This window comes from Eubalaena glacialis, chromosome 2, assembly GCF_028564815.1.
Source record: "Eubalaena glacialis isolate mEubGla1 chromosome 2, mEubGla1.1.hap2.+ XY, whole genome shotgun sequence".
NCBI lineage: Eukaryota > Metazoa > Chordata > Mammalia > Artiodactyla > Balaenidae > Eubalaena > Eubalaena glacialis.
The window spans coordinates 44,725,686-44,746,014 of record NC_083717.1 but is presented as its reverse complement, the minus strand read 5'-3'; the positions used below and the strand labels follow the sequence as shown (position 1 = coordinate 44,746,014).

The window sequence follows — 20,329 nt, the reverse complement described above, 5'->3', positions numbered from 1 at the left end:
TCCATCCAAGCAGACAACTTAAGTATTGTACATGCAATATTTTTACTATTTGCAGCACGTTACATTCTTAAATAAAATAGCCTCTAAGGAATTGTTATTATAGCCTTGTTCTAACAACAAAAATGCTGCTAAAGAATGATCTGTCTCATTGAAATTGAATCTTTGGCCACATATGAAACAAGAGGTACCCAGTACTAGAGCAGACTTTGAAATTCATCTACAAAGGAAACAAGTGTGCACGTTTCCAACATACCACAGAGCTAATACTGGTCATGTGTAATAAAAGTAGACCATCTTGAACAATATTAGAATATTTTAACAACTGTTCCATAATAAAATAGATGGAAAATTTCAATTCTAAGTCTATTCATCATATATCTTTGAGTAAGCCAGAAAGTTACTGGTGATATACTTTTCAAACAGCGAAAGAGAATAGTTTCGTATCTATAAGCTCATCTCAGCCCCAAAGACAGCTTCTCTGTACTAATTAACAAACAGACATCTATCCTTGGGGAAATGAAGACAAAACACGAAAAAAAAAAAAAGCATTTTATAAACATCCTGAAAGGGCTGAATAACCTCCCCTGCCCCCTCCCCTCCAAGCCATATCTAGAGGCCCCTCTCCACTGACCTGCTTCTTCTGACCAATTCTGTGGGCTCGGGCTTGTGCCTGCAAGTCGTTCTGGGGGTTCCAGTCAGAATCAAAGATGACGACTGTGTCCGCTGAAGCCAAATTGATTCCCAGGCCACCAGCCCTTGTCGAGAGCAGGAAACAGAAGTCCTGTACACAATGCAATATACTACTTTATGCAGTGGCCTTCTCAGAAACAGTTTCACAGTCCAATAAGCCCTTATACCTGGAAACCCCTGCAGGTGTGAAGAAAAGTGAGATATGATGGACAAACTTTATGGAGGCTACAAGAATGTCAGGGACTTGATGGCAGAGTGAATTTTCATTTGATTAAGAGGTAAGAGTCAGTGCAATGAACTAAGGAGTAAAGTAGAATCTGATAAGGCAACAGGAGCAAAAGAATTGGTGTTCTCTCCTGGCTAAAACTAGTACACAAGCAGTTAACAGAAACCAGACAAACTTAATTATCATGAGGATCGTTTCAGCAAGTTGATTACTTATTTCCTGGGTAAAGGTGGATTATGCCATGTAAGGCAGTCAGTATGAGCAAGGAGACTTTATTGGGTAAATGTCCATTCATTTGTTAGGCTGGTGAGGAATACAGAAACACTGTACTAACAGATCACATGACTGAACCACTGGACAGCACAGGATCCTCAATCACCACGGAACATGCACAAAGAAAACCAGAGCAGGTATGGCCGAACAGCAGTGTGTGGGAAAGACCCAGGCACTGACATATTCCAGTTTCCACAGCAATGATAATAGAGACTGGGCAGGCACAGTACACCTGCCTGCATCTGAGTGCTCAGAAAAAAAATGGGCAGGAGGCAGAGAATAAACTCTATGAGCCAGAGAAAACCAAAGCCAAACAGATTTCTATTTCCAGGGAATTTGGTCATGTATCAAAGACTGACACCTTTCTGGCATGGAAATGGCACTCAAAAACTGGTAGTTCTGAGTTACTTTTTGATAAATGGGTATATTTAATACATATACACAGATGCAATGAAAAGATCTCCACATTCTAAATAACAGTCACAATCACCAACATTATGCCATAGAAATAAAAATGGAGAGAGCTGTCTCACAAGAGCTTTAAACAATTCCAATAAAGAACTGATTAACAGGGGTGTTGAAGCATAGTCTGTGAGCCTTGGTAGAGATACCAAGCAACACCACACTCTGAAGAGAAGCCTGCAGGTAAACACTTGAGAATGAGACACCTAAAACTTAAATGAAATCTGGGGTCTGAATGATCATAAGAAATATTTTCAATGTCACTCTTTATCAAAGACAATATGAATTATATTAAGATATTATTTGTGCCTATTATCAAATGGTAAAATGGAAATATTCATACATAAACATTATGAATATAAATTGTTTGGGAAGAGTGATTTAGCAAAATGTATCAAAAATCTTTTTTACATGCTCATATCCTAGCTAAACATCTGACAACAATAAAATGGTCAAATAAATGATGGAACAGGCATGAGAAAATATTAGAAATTATAGTTCTTTTAAATCTTTAATGACATGGGAAAATGCTCAGAGTAAAATTTTGAATGAAGGGCAAGCACAAAACTATATGCAGCATGATCCCAATTGGGCAAACATAGAAAGAAACAAAGGGTTTCTTCCCAGATGAATGGAAATGCACCCAAATAATGTGAATAGCAAGCTTTCTCTGGGATGGAAGTTTTCTTCTTTGTACAGTATTTCTTCTTTGTACTCTTCACCATCTTCCAAAATTTCTAAATGTGTTTATAATACTTTCCCCCAGTAATAAAGTAATTTTTAAAATTAATTTTAAAAAGACTCAGAGTTGCAGAAAATGGTAAAGAATCTCTATTCTATATCTAGCCATCGGACAGGGGAATCAACAGAGAACTACAAAGAAAGCCACTTTAGCTTTTTTTTGAGAAAAGGAGATATGAAACATTCAACTCACACTGTGTTTTAAACTAACAGTAGGGACCACAAAACCAATCTCAACAAATACTGAAGAGAAACAGGTAACACTGATGGGGTGCTTGCTATGTACCAGGCCCTGCGCTCAGTGCTATGTGTGGAGTATTGCACTTAGTCGTCTCAGCAGGGTTATGAAGTAGGGCATCATGGTGCTTTTACAGTTGAGGAAATAGGGAGGAGAGAGAGGAGGATGGGAATTAGATGGTTATCAATGTTTTTAGTAATTACATTCCTCTTCTCCTTGACCATTCAGAGCCTTGGTTCTGAAGAGATTAGTGCCCAAAATTCCTCAAGGAGAACTAAAATTTTAGGCTGGAGAAATAGAATACCACAGTCTAACTAGGTTTATGTGTTATTCAAGGGGCAGGAGTCATACCATTCTGGAGTGACAGACAGACATTAACAGTGTTCAAAGCTCTTGAGAGAGCAGAAAGTTAAGCCTGGTCTATCTATAAAGAATAGTGGCCCAGACTTCAGAAGTTCTAACGTTCTCTCCAAAACACTTTTAGTTCTACCTCTGGCCCTCACCATGGCTTTCTTAACTCCTCACACCACTATAGCCTTACTTACACTAAACTTCTTTTCCCCTCTTCTCTCACATCCCATGGTACTTAATAGTTTGATATGCACAAATTACAAGGTTACCACAGTTTCTAACTTGTCCTAAGTGCTCTTCCACATGTACCTTAAAAACAAAATACTTTATAATGCCAAATTCAAGCTGGATACTTAACACATTAACCAATGTTGCTATGAGCCCAAGCAAGGGAATTAAGCCACATCCTACCGGGGTCCAACAAATCTGAGACACAGCAAACATACTTTTCAAGACTCAAGTCACCAAAAAAAGTATAGATCAGAACCTTCTGATGTAACATACATGTCAAAATTAATCCTACCAGCCAGCCCTCCCCAACCCTTGCCTTGTGGTTCTTCTAGGCCCAGAAATTTGGCATGTGAAAGCCGCCAGAGAACCCTCAGTTGATACCGGAACTACTCTGTCATTAATCCAGACCAGGGGAGATAAGCATGCATATGCTTTTCTGGATTGACAAACAACAAAATTAAGAGGCATCTTTAGTGATTTCTCCTTCCCTTATGAGGTAGGAGAGTTGCACTGTGAAATGTTTCTGAAACAGAATACATTAAGCTAGAAAGGCTTTCCCCTTGATACAGAGCCCAAGCTGCCCAAATAACAAAGCCATGCATGGTATACCTCAGACCCATCTGCATTGAAGTGGTCCAGTGCCTGTTTTCGGATTTCTCCCTTGATGGAACCATCCAGACGCTGTAAAAATAAACCACAAGAAAATCATAAGGTAGGAAGATCAGCTACACTCAAAATAGAACACCAGACTTGTAACCTTCATCACTCCAACACCCACTGAGTAAAAATAACCGGAACACACTGGCAAAGTGCTGTCCAGGGGCTGTGCTTCAGCAGCACACCCGACTTGCCCCAAGCTCTCCGGTTACAAACTCAAGGTCAGAAGCTTCTGATTCTAAGGGCCATCTAGGTTTATCCAAGGATCAGAATGGCCACCAGGACATAAGGAGAAAGGTGGCAACCCAAGCTGTGCTTAGAGGCTTTGTCTGCTTCTACATCTGTGGGTACCAAAGAGATTAGGAAATAGCACCACTGGTCACCTCATAATTAGCTCCTGCAAAAAATGGTGCTTGCTCCTTAGCTACATGGCTAAAAGTTGCCCTGTTATTAAGTGCTCCATAAACCAAAAAATTATTTACATAATTTTGTTAGGAAAACATTTTCCCATAATATTGAAAATGTTAAAATTGAGTCATATATCCCAGCTTTTCTGAAAATTACACTCTAAAATCAGAGCAAAGTGTTCAAACAGCCAAAATGTATCTTCAAGAGAGCTTCTGGCATTTACTAGCACATACAATTCTTACATTAGACTATACATCAATTCTAGGTCCAAAACAATGTCACCATAGAGAAACCATATACTATGTAAATACTGAGGAATTACTACTTGTATGCTATATATAAAGCATTTCTCACTCTTTAAAATCATTTTCACATTACTTCCCCTTAATCACCACTTGAGATAAACTACCTCATTTTACCAAAGGCAAAACTGACCAGGCAGATGTTGTCAGCTGACCAGTGACAGGGGAGGGGCGGAGTCTGTGGAAGGACCTACAGCTCAGCGCTCTGTCCACCAAACCCAGAGCCACCTGATCACAGATAGAATCACACATGGGAACCCCCTTTCTTCTTTCTGACTACCAACTCTACTGAGAGCCTTGACCCAAAGATAAGTTTAAATGGCAGGTTCACAACCAGTATTTGAAATGAGAAAACCCAAATGCCCTCTTTTCAGTATTCTAAGAGAAGACATTAGGCATGATAACCTGAGTGGACACCAGACAACTCATTCCCTAGAGAGAAAAGTAACGTATTCTTATTTTACTTGATACCAAATGATGACCTAGACCTGAAAGCTCCCAGGGGTCAGATGTACTGAGAGATCACTGACTCTCTGTACTGTGTTATTTTTGATAACAACCGCGGTATTTAACTATATTCTAAGACAACTGCTGAAAGACCACACAAGGTATTATGGATATAACAATGCCTTTCAGAGTATGCTGAAAGAAAACCTGTTACTGAGTTTTAAAGCTTGGCCTTCTTAGAATCACTGCCTTCAAGTATCTTCAGTATCAGCATAACTGCATGAGTCCGTCCAAAATTAAAGAAAAAATTTATTTAATGCAAGGCAGGGCTTCCCTGGTGGCACAGTGGTTAAGAATCCACCTGCCAACGCAGGGGACACGGGTTCGAGCCCTGGTCCAGGAAGATTCCACATGCTGCAGAGCAACTAAGCCCGTGCACCACAACTACTGAGCCTGCACTCTAGAGCCCGCAGGCCACAACTACTGAGCCCATGTGCCACAACTACTGAAACCTGTGCACCTAGAGCCTGTGCTCCGCAACAAGAGAAGCCACTGCAATGAGAGGCCTACGCACCGCAACGAAGAGTAGCCCCCGTTCGCTGCAACTAGAGAAAGCCCGCGTGCAGCAACAAAGACCCAACACAGCAAAAAATAAAATTAATTAATTAAAAAAAAAAAATCAAGGCATTATAAAAATATTAGGCCAAAAGTCAAGGTAAATTGCACACATCTATAAATAAATCAGAGATAAGTTTCCCATTGTCTAACACATAGAAAAATATTATTATGCTGAAGAAACTCTTTTTCCCCCTTATTTTTCTCCTTATCTTACAAGAGATTAATGAATGAAGACAAAAACCCAAAATTATAATTCTGCAAAGTATATTCAGGGATGAGCAAGGTTTCAAGTATACTGTTCTCCTGAGTTGCCCAGCCTCACAGCCAAGGTCAACTTCCTTTGGGGTGAAATATAAAACACTGTCACCTCTCTTTTTCTTTCTTTCTTAGGATTTGGGCTTCTGTCATCAGGTTCACACTTCCTTCCTCGCTACTTTTACCACAGGCTTAGAGATGTAAGATACCATTTAACAACACTTCTCTTGCCCAATTTTCCTTTCTCTAATCCCCATCCCTCACCCACCGAAAAAGAATAATCTTCCCACGATCTTGTTCATTACCGGGTAGCCTAAAGGCATGGAAGTAAAATTTAAGACCCGCTTGGAACCTTAATCTCAATTTGTTTCAAACAAGAAAACTCTTGTTTTCTCCTTTAGGATAATTTAGCAAGCAAAGCATACAACCTAGAGGGAGGGAGGGAGGAAAGGAGGAAGGGAGAGACCCCAAGTACCAAGCATCCTCACCTGGAAAGGATAGTGCTTAATAGTCAGGTACTCAGCCAGGATATCCAACATTCTCACCATCTGAGAGAAGATAAGGACTCTGTTCCCTCTTTCTCGAAGTCTTGTCAACAGTTTATCTAACAGAATCAGCTTCCCACTGCTCCTGATCAAGGACTGAAGATTAAAAAGATATTCTAATCATCATGTTCAAAAGCATACTTCAATCTGCCCTTCCTCTCTAATAAGAGTTCATATTTTTAAAATCATCTTTAAGCTTTTGGAAGCTTTCTGCAATCTAGCTGACAAGCAATTCCTAAAATGCTCTTTACCTAGTATCTGTGACAATATACTTTCCAGATTTTTCCTAGCTATTTGACTTCTCTCACCTGTTTCTAAAGCTTCTTTTGATGCTCCTTGAAGTTATCAAGGAGGAAAAGGAGTGTTTTGATAAAAAGCATCTATAGAAACTAAAGTGTCTTTAAGAAAGTAATTACAAACAAGGTAAGCACACACCAGAAGAATCTCCTGTCCATTTTCCCTTTCATTTTCTTCGGGAGGTTTAATGAGATAACAGTGGTTGCAGCACTTTTTCAGTTCCATCACAATATTAAGGAAACCAGATGTGCTGCCTCTTGTTCCTTTGGCAAGAGCCTTGTAATTCCTAGTCAGAATCCATCTGCAAATTAAGATAATAATGATATTATTAGATTCAAAGAAAGAGAGAGTTGGGGATACCAGCAGATTATAAAAGGAAATAGTGTTAATGAGGCACGGTGGGAGGCAGCGGGGGGAGTTAAAAAGGCAGGGAGGGATGCTTTATTTTATATCTCCTGCCACCTAACCAGGAACCCTCACACATCTCCAGTCAGATTCAGACCATTAATCATTCTATTGGCTATTTCAACCTGGCTGAACACAGGAATATTAAAAGAAAATAACAGCAACAAAATATATATATTCATAGAACATATATTACATATATGTATTTTATATAAACAATGACTGTCACTGAAGCAGTCTTTATTGTAGTATAAAAGTGGAAATTAAGCTGCCTCAAATTAGAAAATCAGTTAAATAAATTAGATATACCAAAGATAGAAGCTACAGGGACTTCCCTGGTGGTCCAGCGGTTAAGACTCCACGCTCCCAATGTAGGCGGGCTGGGTTCCATCCCTGGTGAGGGAACTAGATCTTGCATGCCTCAACTAAGAGCCTGCGTGCCACATCTAAAAGATCCCACATGCCGCAACTAAAAGATCCCTCATGCCGCAACTAAGCCAAATAAATACATAAATAAATGTTTAAAAAAAAAAAAAAAGCTACATACCCATTTAAACTGCTGTAAAAGGGTATTTTACATAATACAGTGTTCATAATGAGTATGTTTTATATCCCAGTTTGAAAATATTAGAACTGCATTTTTTCTGAGTAGTGAAATTTCTTTACTCTTTTAGCAATCACACTTTTAGGAATCCATCTCAAAGAGGAATTCTCAAGGATTCTCACTGTAGCACTATTTATAAAAGGAAAGCATTTGAAACTATCCAAATGTCCATCACTAGGAGACTAGTTGAATAAACTATGCTACAGATCCACTATGCAGTTGTAAAAAGAAAGGACTGTCTCTATAAACTACTATGGAGTGCTCTCCAGCACAGCCGATTCCCATCACTAAGTGAAAAAAAGTAAGGTACAGAAAACTGCACAGAGTATGCTACCACTTGCACAAGAAGGAGGCAATAAAAAAGTTAACATGTATCTGCTTATATTTTAAAAATTAAAAAATAAAGGAAAGATAAACATTAAGATTTTTAAATATAAAAGTAATTATTACCTAAGGAAAAGAGGGACTAGAATGGAGGAGACAAGGATAGAAGCCAGATATCTCTGAACATGCCAGGCATGGCAGCTTTGCCTTCGGAACTCTATAAATATTATAAATAATCATGAACAAAATTAAACAAAGCAATCCCTAAAAAAAAAAAACAAAAATACTAAAATGAAGTAAATAAACTATTGTATCCAGTCAGTACCTAACCAAAGAGAAGAAAAACTATCTCAAGTGCTTTAAGCCTCTTACCCATTTCTAGTGGGATATACCTTTAAAAACAAACAAAAAAATACTATTTTTAAAAACCTTAACCTGTTTTTGTTCTTCATCTTGCTAGTGGTAATCCTGGCACCATTATTTTAAGACTGTGTGCATAGTGTGAATTAGGCTGGTGCACTTGAGAAGTCGAATTTTTGGTATGGGTATAAGTTCATTAAGGTCAAGTAAAATTTCTGTAGTACTATTTAACTGGACAGAACTCATGATGTATTTTTATCTTTAAAAACAAACAAATTTCCTAACTCTGTTCACTTTAAAGACCAGTGAATAATGTCCGCTGCAGTTGCAAAGAGCACCCCCAGTGCCGTTTGTGACCTCCAAATACCATTTTCCAATGAAACAGTACGTGAAGCTTTTTGGCTGACTCTAGTTCTGGGGCAGGAAATGAACGAGACGAATCTGAGCATTTTATCATTCCAGAAATCAAAGAAGCTATCAACTACAACTTGGATTTTGTCAAAAGAACTTGAACAAGCTCCCACTGGCTAAAACTGGGACCATTAGACCATGAGTATAGATAATAACTGCAACAGAATAAAACACAAATATGTTTATTGATGAATCAATAATCAAGCAAAAATATTCATAATCATACCAATAAGTCTCATTGGTCAAACCTTTGAAGGAAGATAGATAATCCATTTTTTCTTTTGAAAACGTCAAAAATTCAACATGGATGAACCTTGAACACATTATGTTGAGTGAGATAAGTCAGACAGAGATAGACAAGTAACGTATGATACCATGTATATGTGGAATCTAAAAAAGCCAAACTTGTAACAACAGAAAGTAAAATAGTGGTTACCAGGGAGTGGGGAGTGGGGGATAGGACAGATGTTGTTTAAGGGTACAAACTTGGAATGGGTAGTAAATAATCCCTAGAGATCTAATGCACAGTATAGTGAATACAGACAACAACAATGTATTATAATCATCAACCTTGCTAAGAGACTAGATTTAACAATCCCAACCACTAAAAAGAAAGGATCATCATGTAATGTGATAGAGGTGCTAATTATCACTACAATGGCCATCAGATTACAATATATAAATGCATCAGATTAACATGCTACACACCTTAAATTGTACATTATATGTCAAATGTACAGTCAGCCATCCGCATCCACAGGTTCCACATCTGCAAATACGGAGAGCCAACTATACTTTGCCATTTTATGTAAGGAACTTAAGGATCCATAGATTTTGGTATCCGAGCGGGGGGCGGGGGGGGTCCCTGGAACCAAATCCCTGTAGTTACCAAGGGACAACTGTATTTCAATTTAAAAAAACAGTAAATAAATAAAAAATTTTAAATTCGAAAATCAGAAAGAACCATGCATTTATTCTGTCTTTCCTATATGAACTGTTCCTCATTGATGTGGGGAAGTTTCTTTTTACAGAAGTATTCCAGCTAATAAACAAAGGAGTAACAAAAGTTGAATATTACCACTTTGTAATCCCTAATGAATTAATGATCTAGGCAATGCTCATCAACATTTGCTAATATCACAAAAAGACAACCTCCTATGATAGATTGCATTCTGTGAAATACTCACACTGAATCTGGGTCTAACCAACCTTCTACACCTATCTGTGAATGTAAAGGAAACAACGTGTTCTCAGGAAAAAATTAAATGATGCCATGGAGCTGGAATCAGCAAAATCCAGGCTGTGAAAAAAATCTATGGAACACAGACTCAGTTTCTTTACTCAAAAATTTACAAGGATGGAGGGGAAAATGACTTAAAATAAACTTAAGAGATATGTCAACCAATCATAATGTATGGAGCTTACTTAGCTCCCAATGCAAACAAGCAAAATGTGTGTGTGTGTGTGTGTGTGTGTGTGTGTGTGTCTAGGACAACCAGGAAAATGTAAACACTCACTGTATATTATAAAAATAGTAAGGAATTACTGGGGGGTATTTTTAGGCATAATAAAAATAGTATTGAAATTATGCTTAACTTTTTTTAAATTGAGGTATAGACATATAACGTCATATTCGTTTCAGATGCATAAAACATGATAATGAGAAATTTGTATACATTGCAGAATGATCACCGCAGTGTCTAGTTACCATCCATCACCATAAATAGCTACAACTTTTTTTCCCTTGTGATCAGGAATTTTATGATCTACTCTCTTGCAAATTTCAAAAAAAAAAAAAAAAATGCAATTCAGAAGTATTAATTATTGTCACCATGCTGCACATTTCATCCCCGTGACATACATTTCATAGCTGAAGTCTGTAACCTTTTGACTCCCTTCACCCATTTCTCTCACCATCCTCAACCCCTGCCTCTGGCAACCACCAATCTGTTCCATGAGCTTGGGAGATTTTGGGGGTTTTTTGCTTAACTCTTAAGAGTCCTTATCTTTTAGAGATATATAGAAACACTTATGATTTGGACCTGGAACATGTTTCGTATGACCTGGGGGTGGAAATGGGGATGCAAAAGAAGATACAGATGAACTAAGACTGGCCAGGAGTCAGGAAATATAAAAGCTGGATTATGGGTACACACCATTCTATTTTTGTATGTATTTGAGATTTCCCATAATAAAAAGATTTTTAAAAATCAAGGCAGGGCTTCCCTGGTGGCGCAGTGGTTGGGAATCTGCCTGCCAATGCAGGGGACGCGGGTTCGAGCCCTGGTTTGGGAGGATCCCACATACCGCGGAGCAACTGGGCCCGTGAGCCACAACTACTGAGCCTGCGCGTCTGGAGCCTGTGCTCCGCAACAAGAGAGGCTGCGATAGTGGGAGGCCCGCGCACCGCGATGAAGAGTGCCCCCCCCCCTCCCGCTTGCCGCAGCTGGGGAAGGCCCTCGCACAGAAACGAAGACCCAACACAGCCATAAATAAATAAATAAATAAATAAATAAAATTAAAAAAAAAAAAAAATCAAGGCAGTGTTAGGCAAAAAAGTCAGATAGTAATTTCTGAAAATTAAATTCTTGTTTTTATTCAGTTGTATTAATTAAGAACAAGCAGGGAGTAAATTGATACAGCCACTACGGAGAACAGTATGGCGCTTCCTTAAAAAACTAAAAATAGAACTACCATACGACCCAGCAATCCCACTACTGGGCATATACCCTGAGAAAACCATAATTCAAAAAGAGTCATGTACCACAATGTTCACTGCAGCTCTACTTACAATAGCCAGGATATGGAAGCAACCTAAGTGTCCATCGACAGAGGAATGGATAAAGAAGATGTGGCACATATATACAATCGAATATTACTCAGCCATAAAAAGAAGCGAAATTGAGTTATTTGTAGTGAGGTGGACGGACCTAGAGACTGTCATACAGAGTGAAGTTAAGTCAGAAAGAGAAAAACAAATACCGTATGCTAACACATATATATGGAATCTAAAAAGAAAGGGGGGTGGTTCTGAAGAACCTAGGGGCAGGACAGGACTAAAGATGCAGACATAGAGAATGGACTTGAGGACACGGGAAGGGGGAAGGGTAAGTTGGGACGAAGTGAGAGAGTGGCATGGACATATATACACTACCAAATGTAAAACAGATAGCTAGTGGGAAGCAGCCGCATAACACAGGGAGATCAGTTCAGTGCTTTGTGTCCACCTAGAGGGTTGGGATAGGGAGGGTGGAAAGGAGACGCAAGAGGGAGGGGATATGGGGATATATGTATACATACAGCTGATTCGCTTTGCTATACAGCAGCAACTAACACAACTATATAAAGCAATTATACTCCAGTAACGATGTTAAAAAAAAAAAAAAACAAGCAAGGAATAGCATTAGAAAGATTACCAGACCTCTAACTTTAAAAGACTGTAATTTTCATGGCAATACAATTATTTCCAATCATTCCAGATCCAACTTTAAATCACCAAAACTGAAAGCCCATGACAAGCACCTTATATACCACCCTCTGTCCAAAACCCACCATTTTACCTTTAACATATTATAACCTAAACCAAGTCCATAACCTGCCCATGCCACTTGGAGTGCTAGAAGAAAAGAGTCTTCACCCTTTGGTACAGAGGTGAGTGCTTTTCCTTCTGAACTTCCACACTCCCCTGCATATGCCTCAGTTATAAACAACACTTTGTATTATTTGTCTCTAGTCTGTCTTCTCTACTAAACAAGAGGCTTCTGGCAGGAACACATTCCATTCACCTTCATATTTCCAGTATCTAGCAGAATGCCTGGCATGTTGCAGAACTTGAAGCAAATGACTGAATGAATGGCAGAGAAGAAATACATGAATGAATAAAACATGCCTGTTTATTAGTAGGGGGATAAGCACTAAGAACATATATTTCAGACCACTTAGATAATGAAAAGTACTGTGCAAATTCTCACCTAAAAAAGAAAGAACAGTAAATCTTCCTCTTTCTGACCATAAATAAATTGCTACTTAAATCTGTCTTGAGGCTTCACTGGAAAAGGCAGTTTATTTGTCAGTTATATATCTCATGGCTTCTTGGTACTGATCTTTTTTTTTTTTAATTAATTGATTTATCTATTATTATTTATTTTTGGCCGCACTGGGTCTTTGTTGCTGTGCGCAGGCTTTCTGTAGTTGCGGCGAGCGGGGGCTACTCGTCGTTGCAATGCGCGGGCTTCTCATTGCAGTGGCTTCTCTTGCTGCGGAGCACAGGCTCTAGGCATGCGGGCTTCAGTAGTTGTGGCACACGGGCTCTAGAGCACAGGCTCAGTAGTTGTGGCGCACGGGCTTAGTTGCTCCGTGGCATGTGGGATCTTCCCAGACCAGGGCTTGAACCCATGGTTCCCTGCATTGGCAGGAGGATTCTTAAACCACTGCGCCACCAGGGAAGCCCCCGGTACTGATCTTAATCCCATTCAGGCTTAACCCAGCCAATAACTTACTTGTAATACTGTTTCTGAAGGGCTGACATCTCCACCCTGAGAATCTGTTCCACTTTGGCAGGAAGGGATTTCTCCACATCTTTTTTCACTCTCCGGAGAAGGAAAGGCTCTAGCACCTTATGAAGACTCTGATAGCCATTCTCTCTCCCTTTCCCATGGTCTTCCTCAAAATCTTCCCAGAACTCAAACCTAGAGATGACACAGTATAGTGTTACTTAATTACAAAGAAGGACAAAAGCATTTTTCCAACTAAAATTTCTTTTTTAAGGAACCAAATAGGAAAAAAAATCTGTTAAAAAAAAAATGAGTCTTCCCTATAAGGAAAAATAAATTTTATCAGTCACTAGCTCTTGAATACAAGAGAGGGGAAAACAAAAAGGCAAGGGAAAACCAACTGAATCAATTCCATCAGTCTACACTGGATAACAGCAGGTTTCCAATTCTGAGACTGGATCCAGAGTTCACAAAATATTTCAGTATATCATGCAATTAGTATGTAAGTAACATAATAAGTTACTGTGATAAAATGTTAGGCAGAAAAATTAATCATAAGGTATCTTTTAATAAGCTGCAATTTACTGGGAAAACAAAATTCAGAGGTCAAAGAATAATTAGTGGTGATATTACAGCTATCACTAGTCAGAGGTAAAAGTTATACAGTTTCCATCAGTAATCCTCACTGCTCATAGATTAAAAAGTTAATGGATTATAATGACAGTAAACAAGTGACAGCCCCCAGACAACAAGAGCAATATAAGTGATACAAACTTAATACTAATAGAACTTGGGGACACAAAATTTATTAATGAATTTTAAAATGTTATCACCCGTAATAATTTTGCCTGAACTCTACAGATAAAAGTTTCTCCTGTTTAAATCTTAACCATCTTTGGTTCACTAAAGGATTTGTGGCAGATATCCAGTATGGGACATTATGATCAAATTTCTTTCAAAAATAAAAATTGAAAGAAATTTATTTCATGAGGCTTAGGAAAATATGCTCTGACTTGCTACTAGAAAGCCAACAAAACACTTGGAAGAAGTTGCTTAGTTTTGTGTGCAGACTGAAGCTCAGTGGGTGAGGCACTGCCCCATGGTCTGCTTTCTGACACCAGGAGGCCCAGCTCTGCTGAGGCCAGTGAAGTCCCAGAATAATAAACTCAGTGACTCGACATTACCAAGAGCTATATAATACGCTCTCTGATAAGATAGAAAGTCAAAGACAGCAAATGTCAGCACTGTCACCGGGCACAAGGATGTCAACAGAGTCTGCTGCCATTGTCATTTCTGAACTCATGAATGGCCAAGCATTTCATCAGGCACTAGGAGCATCAGTATCAGCCCTAGTGACAGCTGGTAATGCCAGAAACAACCGTGTTCGGAGAAGCAGACAAAACGATCTTTCGGGGTAGAGATCTAAAAACATAATTAATGCTTCTAGCTCAACAAAACTAAAGTAAACTGTATTTTGCCACACTGCTATGAAGATACTCTAAGAACATAAAATAAAATGAGGAGTTAAAACTGATAAGAGGATTAAAAGGAACAATGTAAACTAAGCTATCTCAATACCATCTCACACACAAAATGTATGAGGCAACTGGAAATGAGGGACCATCACTATACATCAGGCCATTTTCTGAAGAACTGGGAGATAATTTCAAGAGAATGTTTTAATTTATGTAACACATATTATAATTAATTAAAACTTTACTAGTCTAAAAACTTAAATAATAAACTTTTTTTTTACAAGACTTACTTCCCCTACCGTTTTAGGGAACAAATATTTTCACCCACCTAGTATGTACTCTTACTACGTTAAAGGAGTTAATATGAGATACTATTTCTTTATATACACATTGAATTGTTTATGAACTACCTGTAGCTGCTTTCTGTCTATACAGCAGATGAGTAGCTGTGACAGAGACCATAATGCCTACAAGTTGAAAATGTTTACTACCAGGTCCTTTAAGAAAAAGTTTGCTGTTCCCTGCAATAGACAACCGTCAATTTATAACACCACATATATAAAAGGTATATGGTCATCGTGGTGAACTTGTAATGATATAATGATACCACACCACAGCCTAGAGAGTCATTATTTTAGTTATTTCCCTGTTAATCAACTTCTGTATTTAACATGTCTCTCACCAAAGTAGAAACAATTTTGATTATTTAAATTTTCCAGACCTTGGGATTTTAAAAAAACAGAAGCTCACTCTACTGAGGAATAACAAAGAAGAAAATTAAATCAAAGCAGTGAGAATGGTATACTAGAAGTCATGAGATAAATATGTGAAAGGAAAAGTGCAAAAAAATTCACAGACTGGCCTAGACAGCAAAAGCAAAAGTAAAAAAAGATTTCAACACTAAGAGGTAAGATCTCTGAAAATACTCTATCAAACTGAGTTATTTTGTAGGGTGGGCATGAAGTACATATTTGCACATGATTATCTTTATAAGCTGAACTCTTGGATGTAGTCATAGCTCTATCTTTAATACCAAGCTCGATGCTTTGCAAAATACTACATACAAAACAAAGTGGCTCACTGATATATACCTATAATAAGGGTAGTAATAACATACAGTAAGGGTAGGCTCCTGGCCAGAGCCACCATGCAGGAAAGGTGCTCGGACTGATGCTGCACAAAGGAAACAGCATTTTAGTTGGTTAAAAAGACAACTAACTTGTGTATGTTGAGAACAATGGCCTATCACAGTTGAGTAGGGGAGAGTCCAGAAGTTACCTGAGCAAACCTAATTCTCTTCTGTACAATAACAATTCTTCAGTGGATCATTTCCTTAAAAAGAACAAATGGTTGCACAGAGCCATAATGAACCTCAGGAACTACCGCTAAGGGTGGGGAAAATACTTCACAGGATTTGTCATCCACACAGTAAGCTCAGGCAGAAATAAAGGAAAATCTCCACTCCTTAACTAATGGGTTTCCTTCTTATACACGCATCTTTGTGAAAAATAATGTTTTTTTAAAAAAGTTTGAAAATAGTAATGTTTTAAAAACAAAGTTTGCAAAGAGAAAAGGCTCTCTTACACACACACACAGTGCATCTCTAACTCCAATCCATCCTTCAATAAGTAATCCAACTGGCCATATGGAAAACTTTGGCAGACACTATCTGAATGATCATCTCTAATGGAAAAAGTAATTCAAAGTTCCTCTCTTCCCAAAACGTAGCCCATGCTGGGTGGAAAGCCACAGGTGCTTATTTAACAGCAACAAAAAATGAATTATGGCCATTTAGGAGCCAAAATCCCTACCATCCACTTCAGTAGCCAAGTACAGAAGGGCAAATCTTAGCTAATCATTCATTGGAGGAAACTAGGCATCACATTTCTTTTTCTAAATATCAAGCACATATGTTCCCACAGTGCCTCAAGATCCCTACTATGTAGAATGCTTTTACTTCATCTCAATGGTGCTATGAAGGATGTACTATTTCTCTTAGAATCTGAAGTTTAAAGGACATTGGTCTCGGTCACAGAAGACCAGAAACTGAACTCAGTCCACCCACTTATTAACCATGTGATATGAGACACATTTTCATCATCTCTCTACGACAGCATGTTCTTATTACAACCTGAGGCTAAACATATATAGTGCATCAAAAATTAGATATAAGAAAACAATATAAAAACTATAAAGTAATATACATGAAAATTCTCTTATCCATTTCAGAAAACAAAGATTAATAACTAATAATTGATACCCCCACTGTCTCTAAACTTTTATACGTTACCTGTTTTACAGCACATATAACCTTTTTTTTTTTTTTTTCCCCCACATATAACCTTTGAAAAGCACACTTTATGAAAACATGGGCTTCTGCTAATACATGATAGACAGGGTATTCATTACAGAATGGACAGAATGTTTAAAAAGAGAAGAGGGCAACTGCCTCCCTCCTCAGAAAGGTGACTACTATTGACTTACAGAGCTGTATGGAAGGAACAGAGGATCCAGGTGAGCAGCAAATAGGACAGGCAAAAGATTAGCAGTGAGACGGGGTGGGGAGGGTGGAGGCTGACAGAATGAGCAATGTGGGGAGACCTGAGGAACCCGCTCACGTAGTGCTTCTCAACTGGTGGTAATGTTGCCCCTCTGGGGCACACTTGGCAATGCTGGGAGACATTTTTTGTTGTCACAACTGAGTCATTCCTGGCATGTAGTGGGTAGTGGACAAGGATGCTGTTAAACATCATATAATGCAAAGGAGAGCCCCCACTGTAAAAAAGAAGTATCCAGCCCAAAATGTCAATAGTGCTAAGGTTGAGAAACCCTGTTCTAAGAGAAGGCATAGGAAGGAGGGGTGCAGAGGGGCCTCCTCTCTCAGGAGCATACTATAGTGAGGATACCTGCAAAAAACGAAAACAGTCTAGGCCTGTTCTACTAACAGCTATAGTGAGCGTATGTATAATCAGAGTGGTCAAGTTTCTTTATCCATCTTCTGAAGAGTCTTAAACTATTCTTCAAAAATAAAGGTGAAGGGACTTCTCTGGTGGTACAGTGGTTAAGAATCCGCCTTCCAAGGCAGGGGACATGGGTTTGATCCCTGGTCCAGGAAGATCCCACGTGCCTCAGAGCAACTAAGCCCATGTGCCACAACTACTGAGCCTGCGCTCTAAAGCCTGCAAGCCACAACTACTGAAGCTCGGACGCCCTAGAGCCCATGCTCCGCAACAAGAGAAGCCACTACAATGAGAAGCCCACGCACCACAACAAAGAGTAGCCCCCACTCGCCCCAACTAGAGAAAAACCGCGCGCAGCAACGAAGACCCAACGCAGCCAAAAAAAAAGGTGAGAAAAGAACAGCCACAGACAAATGAAGACAGAATTTGTAGTCAGTAGGCCTGCCTTACAAGAAATACTAAAGGGAGCCCTTAAGGCTAAAAGTAAGTGACACCAGATGGCAACTTGAATCCACAGGAAGAAATGAAGATCACTGGAAATGATAACATAAAATGGGTAAATATAAAAGATTGTATAAATATATTTTTCCCTTTTCTTAATTTCCTTAAGACACAAGCCTGAATAAAGCAATAATTATATCACTGTATTCTTAGGTTTACAACACAAGGAAGGAGGTGAAAATGGAACTACGATGCAGAAAAGTTGCTATATTTTACCAAAATTAAGTCAGTATTAATTTTAAGAAGATTGTGATAAGATGTATATACTAAAAACCTGAGAGCAACCACTACAAAATAAAACTTAAAAAAATCAATTAACAGAAGAATCTAAATGGCAAACTAAAAACTACTTGTTGAAACAAAAGAAGGCGGTAAAAAAGAAACAAACAAAAAAAATATGACATACAGAGGGAAAAAGCAAAATAGCAGACATAAATCCAACCATATCAATAATTACATTAAATGTGAATGAACTAAATACTCCAACCAAAAGGCAGAGATTGTCTAACTAGAGAAAAAAGGAAGATCCAACTGTATGCTGTCTACAAGAGACACATTTTAGACCCAAATAAACAGGTTCAAAGTAAAACAATGGAAAATAGTATTCCATGCAAACAGATACCAGAAGAGAGCTAAGGAGCTATAAGAAAATCAAAATAGACCTAAGGAACAAGAAATATTACTAAAGATAAAGAGGGACATTTTATAATGATAAAAAGGTCAATAAATCAGGAATATGTAACAAATACAAATGTGCACATACCTAACAACAGAACCCCCAAACTGACAGAACTGAAAGAAGTAGGTCATTCAACAACTGTAGTTAAATATTAAAATACTTCACTCTCAATTACTGATAGAACAACTAGACATGAAGTCAGCAAAGATACAGAAGGAAGACTATTAACCAAGTTGACTTAATGGACACTTATAGAATTCTACCCAACAAAAGCAGAATAAACATTATTCTTTTCAAGTACACATGGAATATATTCTCCAAGACAGAAAACATACTAGACCATATAACAAGTAACAATTCATTTAAAGCACGTTCTCTAAGATAAAAGTAAACTACAAATCATTTGGGAAATAATTAAATATTTGGAAATTAAATAACACACCTCTCAAAAAAAAAAAAAAAACCCGCCATGCATGAAAGAAAAAATCAAAAGAGATATTCAAAAATAGGTGAAACTGAATGAAAACAAAAACACAAGATATCAACATTTATGGGATGCAGCTAAAGCAGGACATAGGGGGGAACCTATACCTTTAAGTACCTATATTGCAAAAAGGAAGAAAGAGACTTAAATCAATAATCTAAGCTTCCATCTTAAGAAAACAGAAAACAAGAAAATTAAATGAAAAATAAAGGAAGGCAATAATAAAAATGAGAGTAGAAGTAAATGAAATTCTAAAATAGAGAAAAAACCAAAATAACGTCCAAAGCTGGTGTCTTTGAAAACATCCCCACAATTGTTAAAAGCTTTACCTAAAAGGACCAAGAGACGAGACACAAAATTGCCATAATCAAAAAATTATTTAGATCAGTATTGATCCTTCAAAAATTAAAAGGATTATGAGGAAATACTACAGCTTTATGCCAACAAATTAGACAACTTAGATGAAATAAACAAATTGTCAGAAAGACACAAATTAACAAAACTAAGTCAAGATGTAATAGAAAACCTGAACAGACCTATAACTAGAAACAGACATAGTCATTAAAAATTTTCCCACAAACAGAAGCTAAAGCTCACAAGGCAACACTGGTGAATCCTATCAAATATTTTAAAAAGAAGTAACATAATAAATCTTAAACATTCTGACCAACTCGGATTTATCCCAGGAATAAAAGGTTGGCTTAATCTAAAAAGGAACTAATGTTACATACCATATTGGTAGAATAAAGAACAAAAACCACATGGTCACCTCAACGGGTAAAGAAGAACAGCACATGACAAAATCCAACACTCAATCCATCACTCACTAGGAATTACAAGAAAACTTCCTCAACCTTATAAAGGGTACCTAACAAAAATTCTGTAACACCCT

At 38.0% G+C, this 20,329-nt stretch overlaps 1 protein-coding gene across 4 annotated transcripts in view; it reads right to left on the bottom strand.

Moving 5' to 3' along the window:
• CHD2 (chromodomain helicase DNA binding protein 2) overlaps positions 1-20,329 on the bottom strand; it is a 117,566-nt gene that overhangs the window by 48,026 nt on the left and 49,211 nt on the right. For all 4 annotated transcript variants that reach the window (XM_061179980.1, XM_061179982.1, XM_061179981.1 and 1 more), the window contains 5 exons: positions 13,345-13,533; positions 6,880-7,042; positions 6,388-6,540; positions 3,822-3,893; positions 632-781 (listed from right to left, as the gene is read on the bottom strand). In XM_061179980.1, coding sequence (XP_061035963.1) covers positions 632-781; positions 3,822-3,893; positions 6,388-6,540; positions 6,880-7,042; positions 13,345-13,533 — 727 coding nt within the window. The remainder of the gene's footprint in view (positions 1-631; positions 782-3,821; positions 3,894-6,387; positions 6,541-6,879; positions 7,043-13,344; positions 13,534-20,329) is intronic.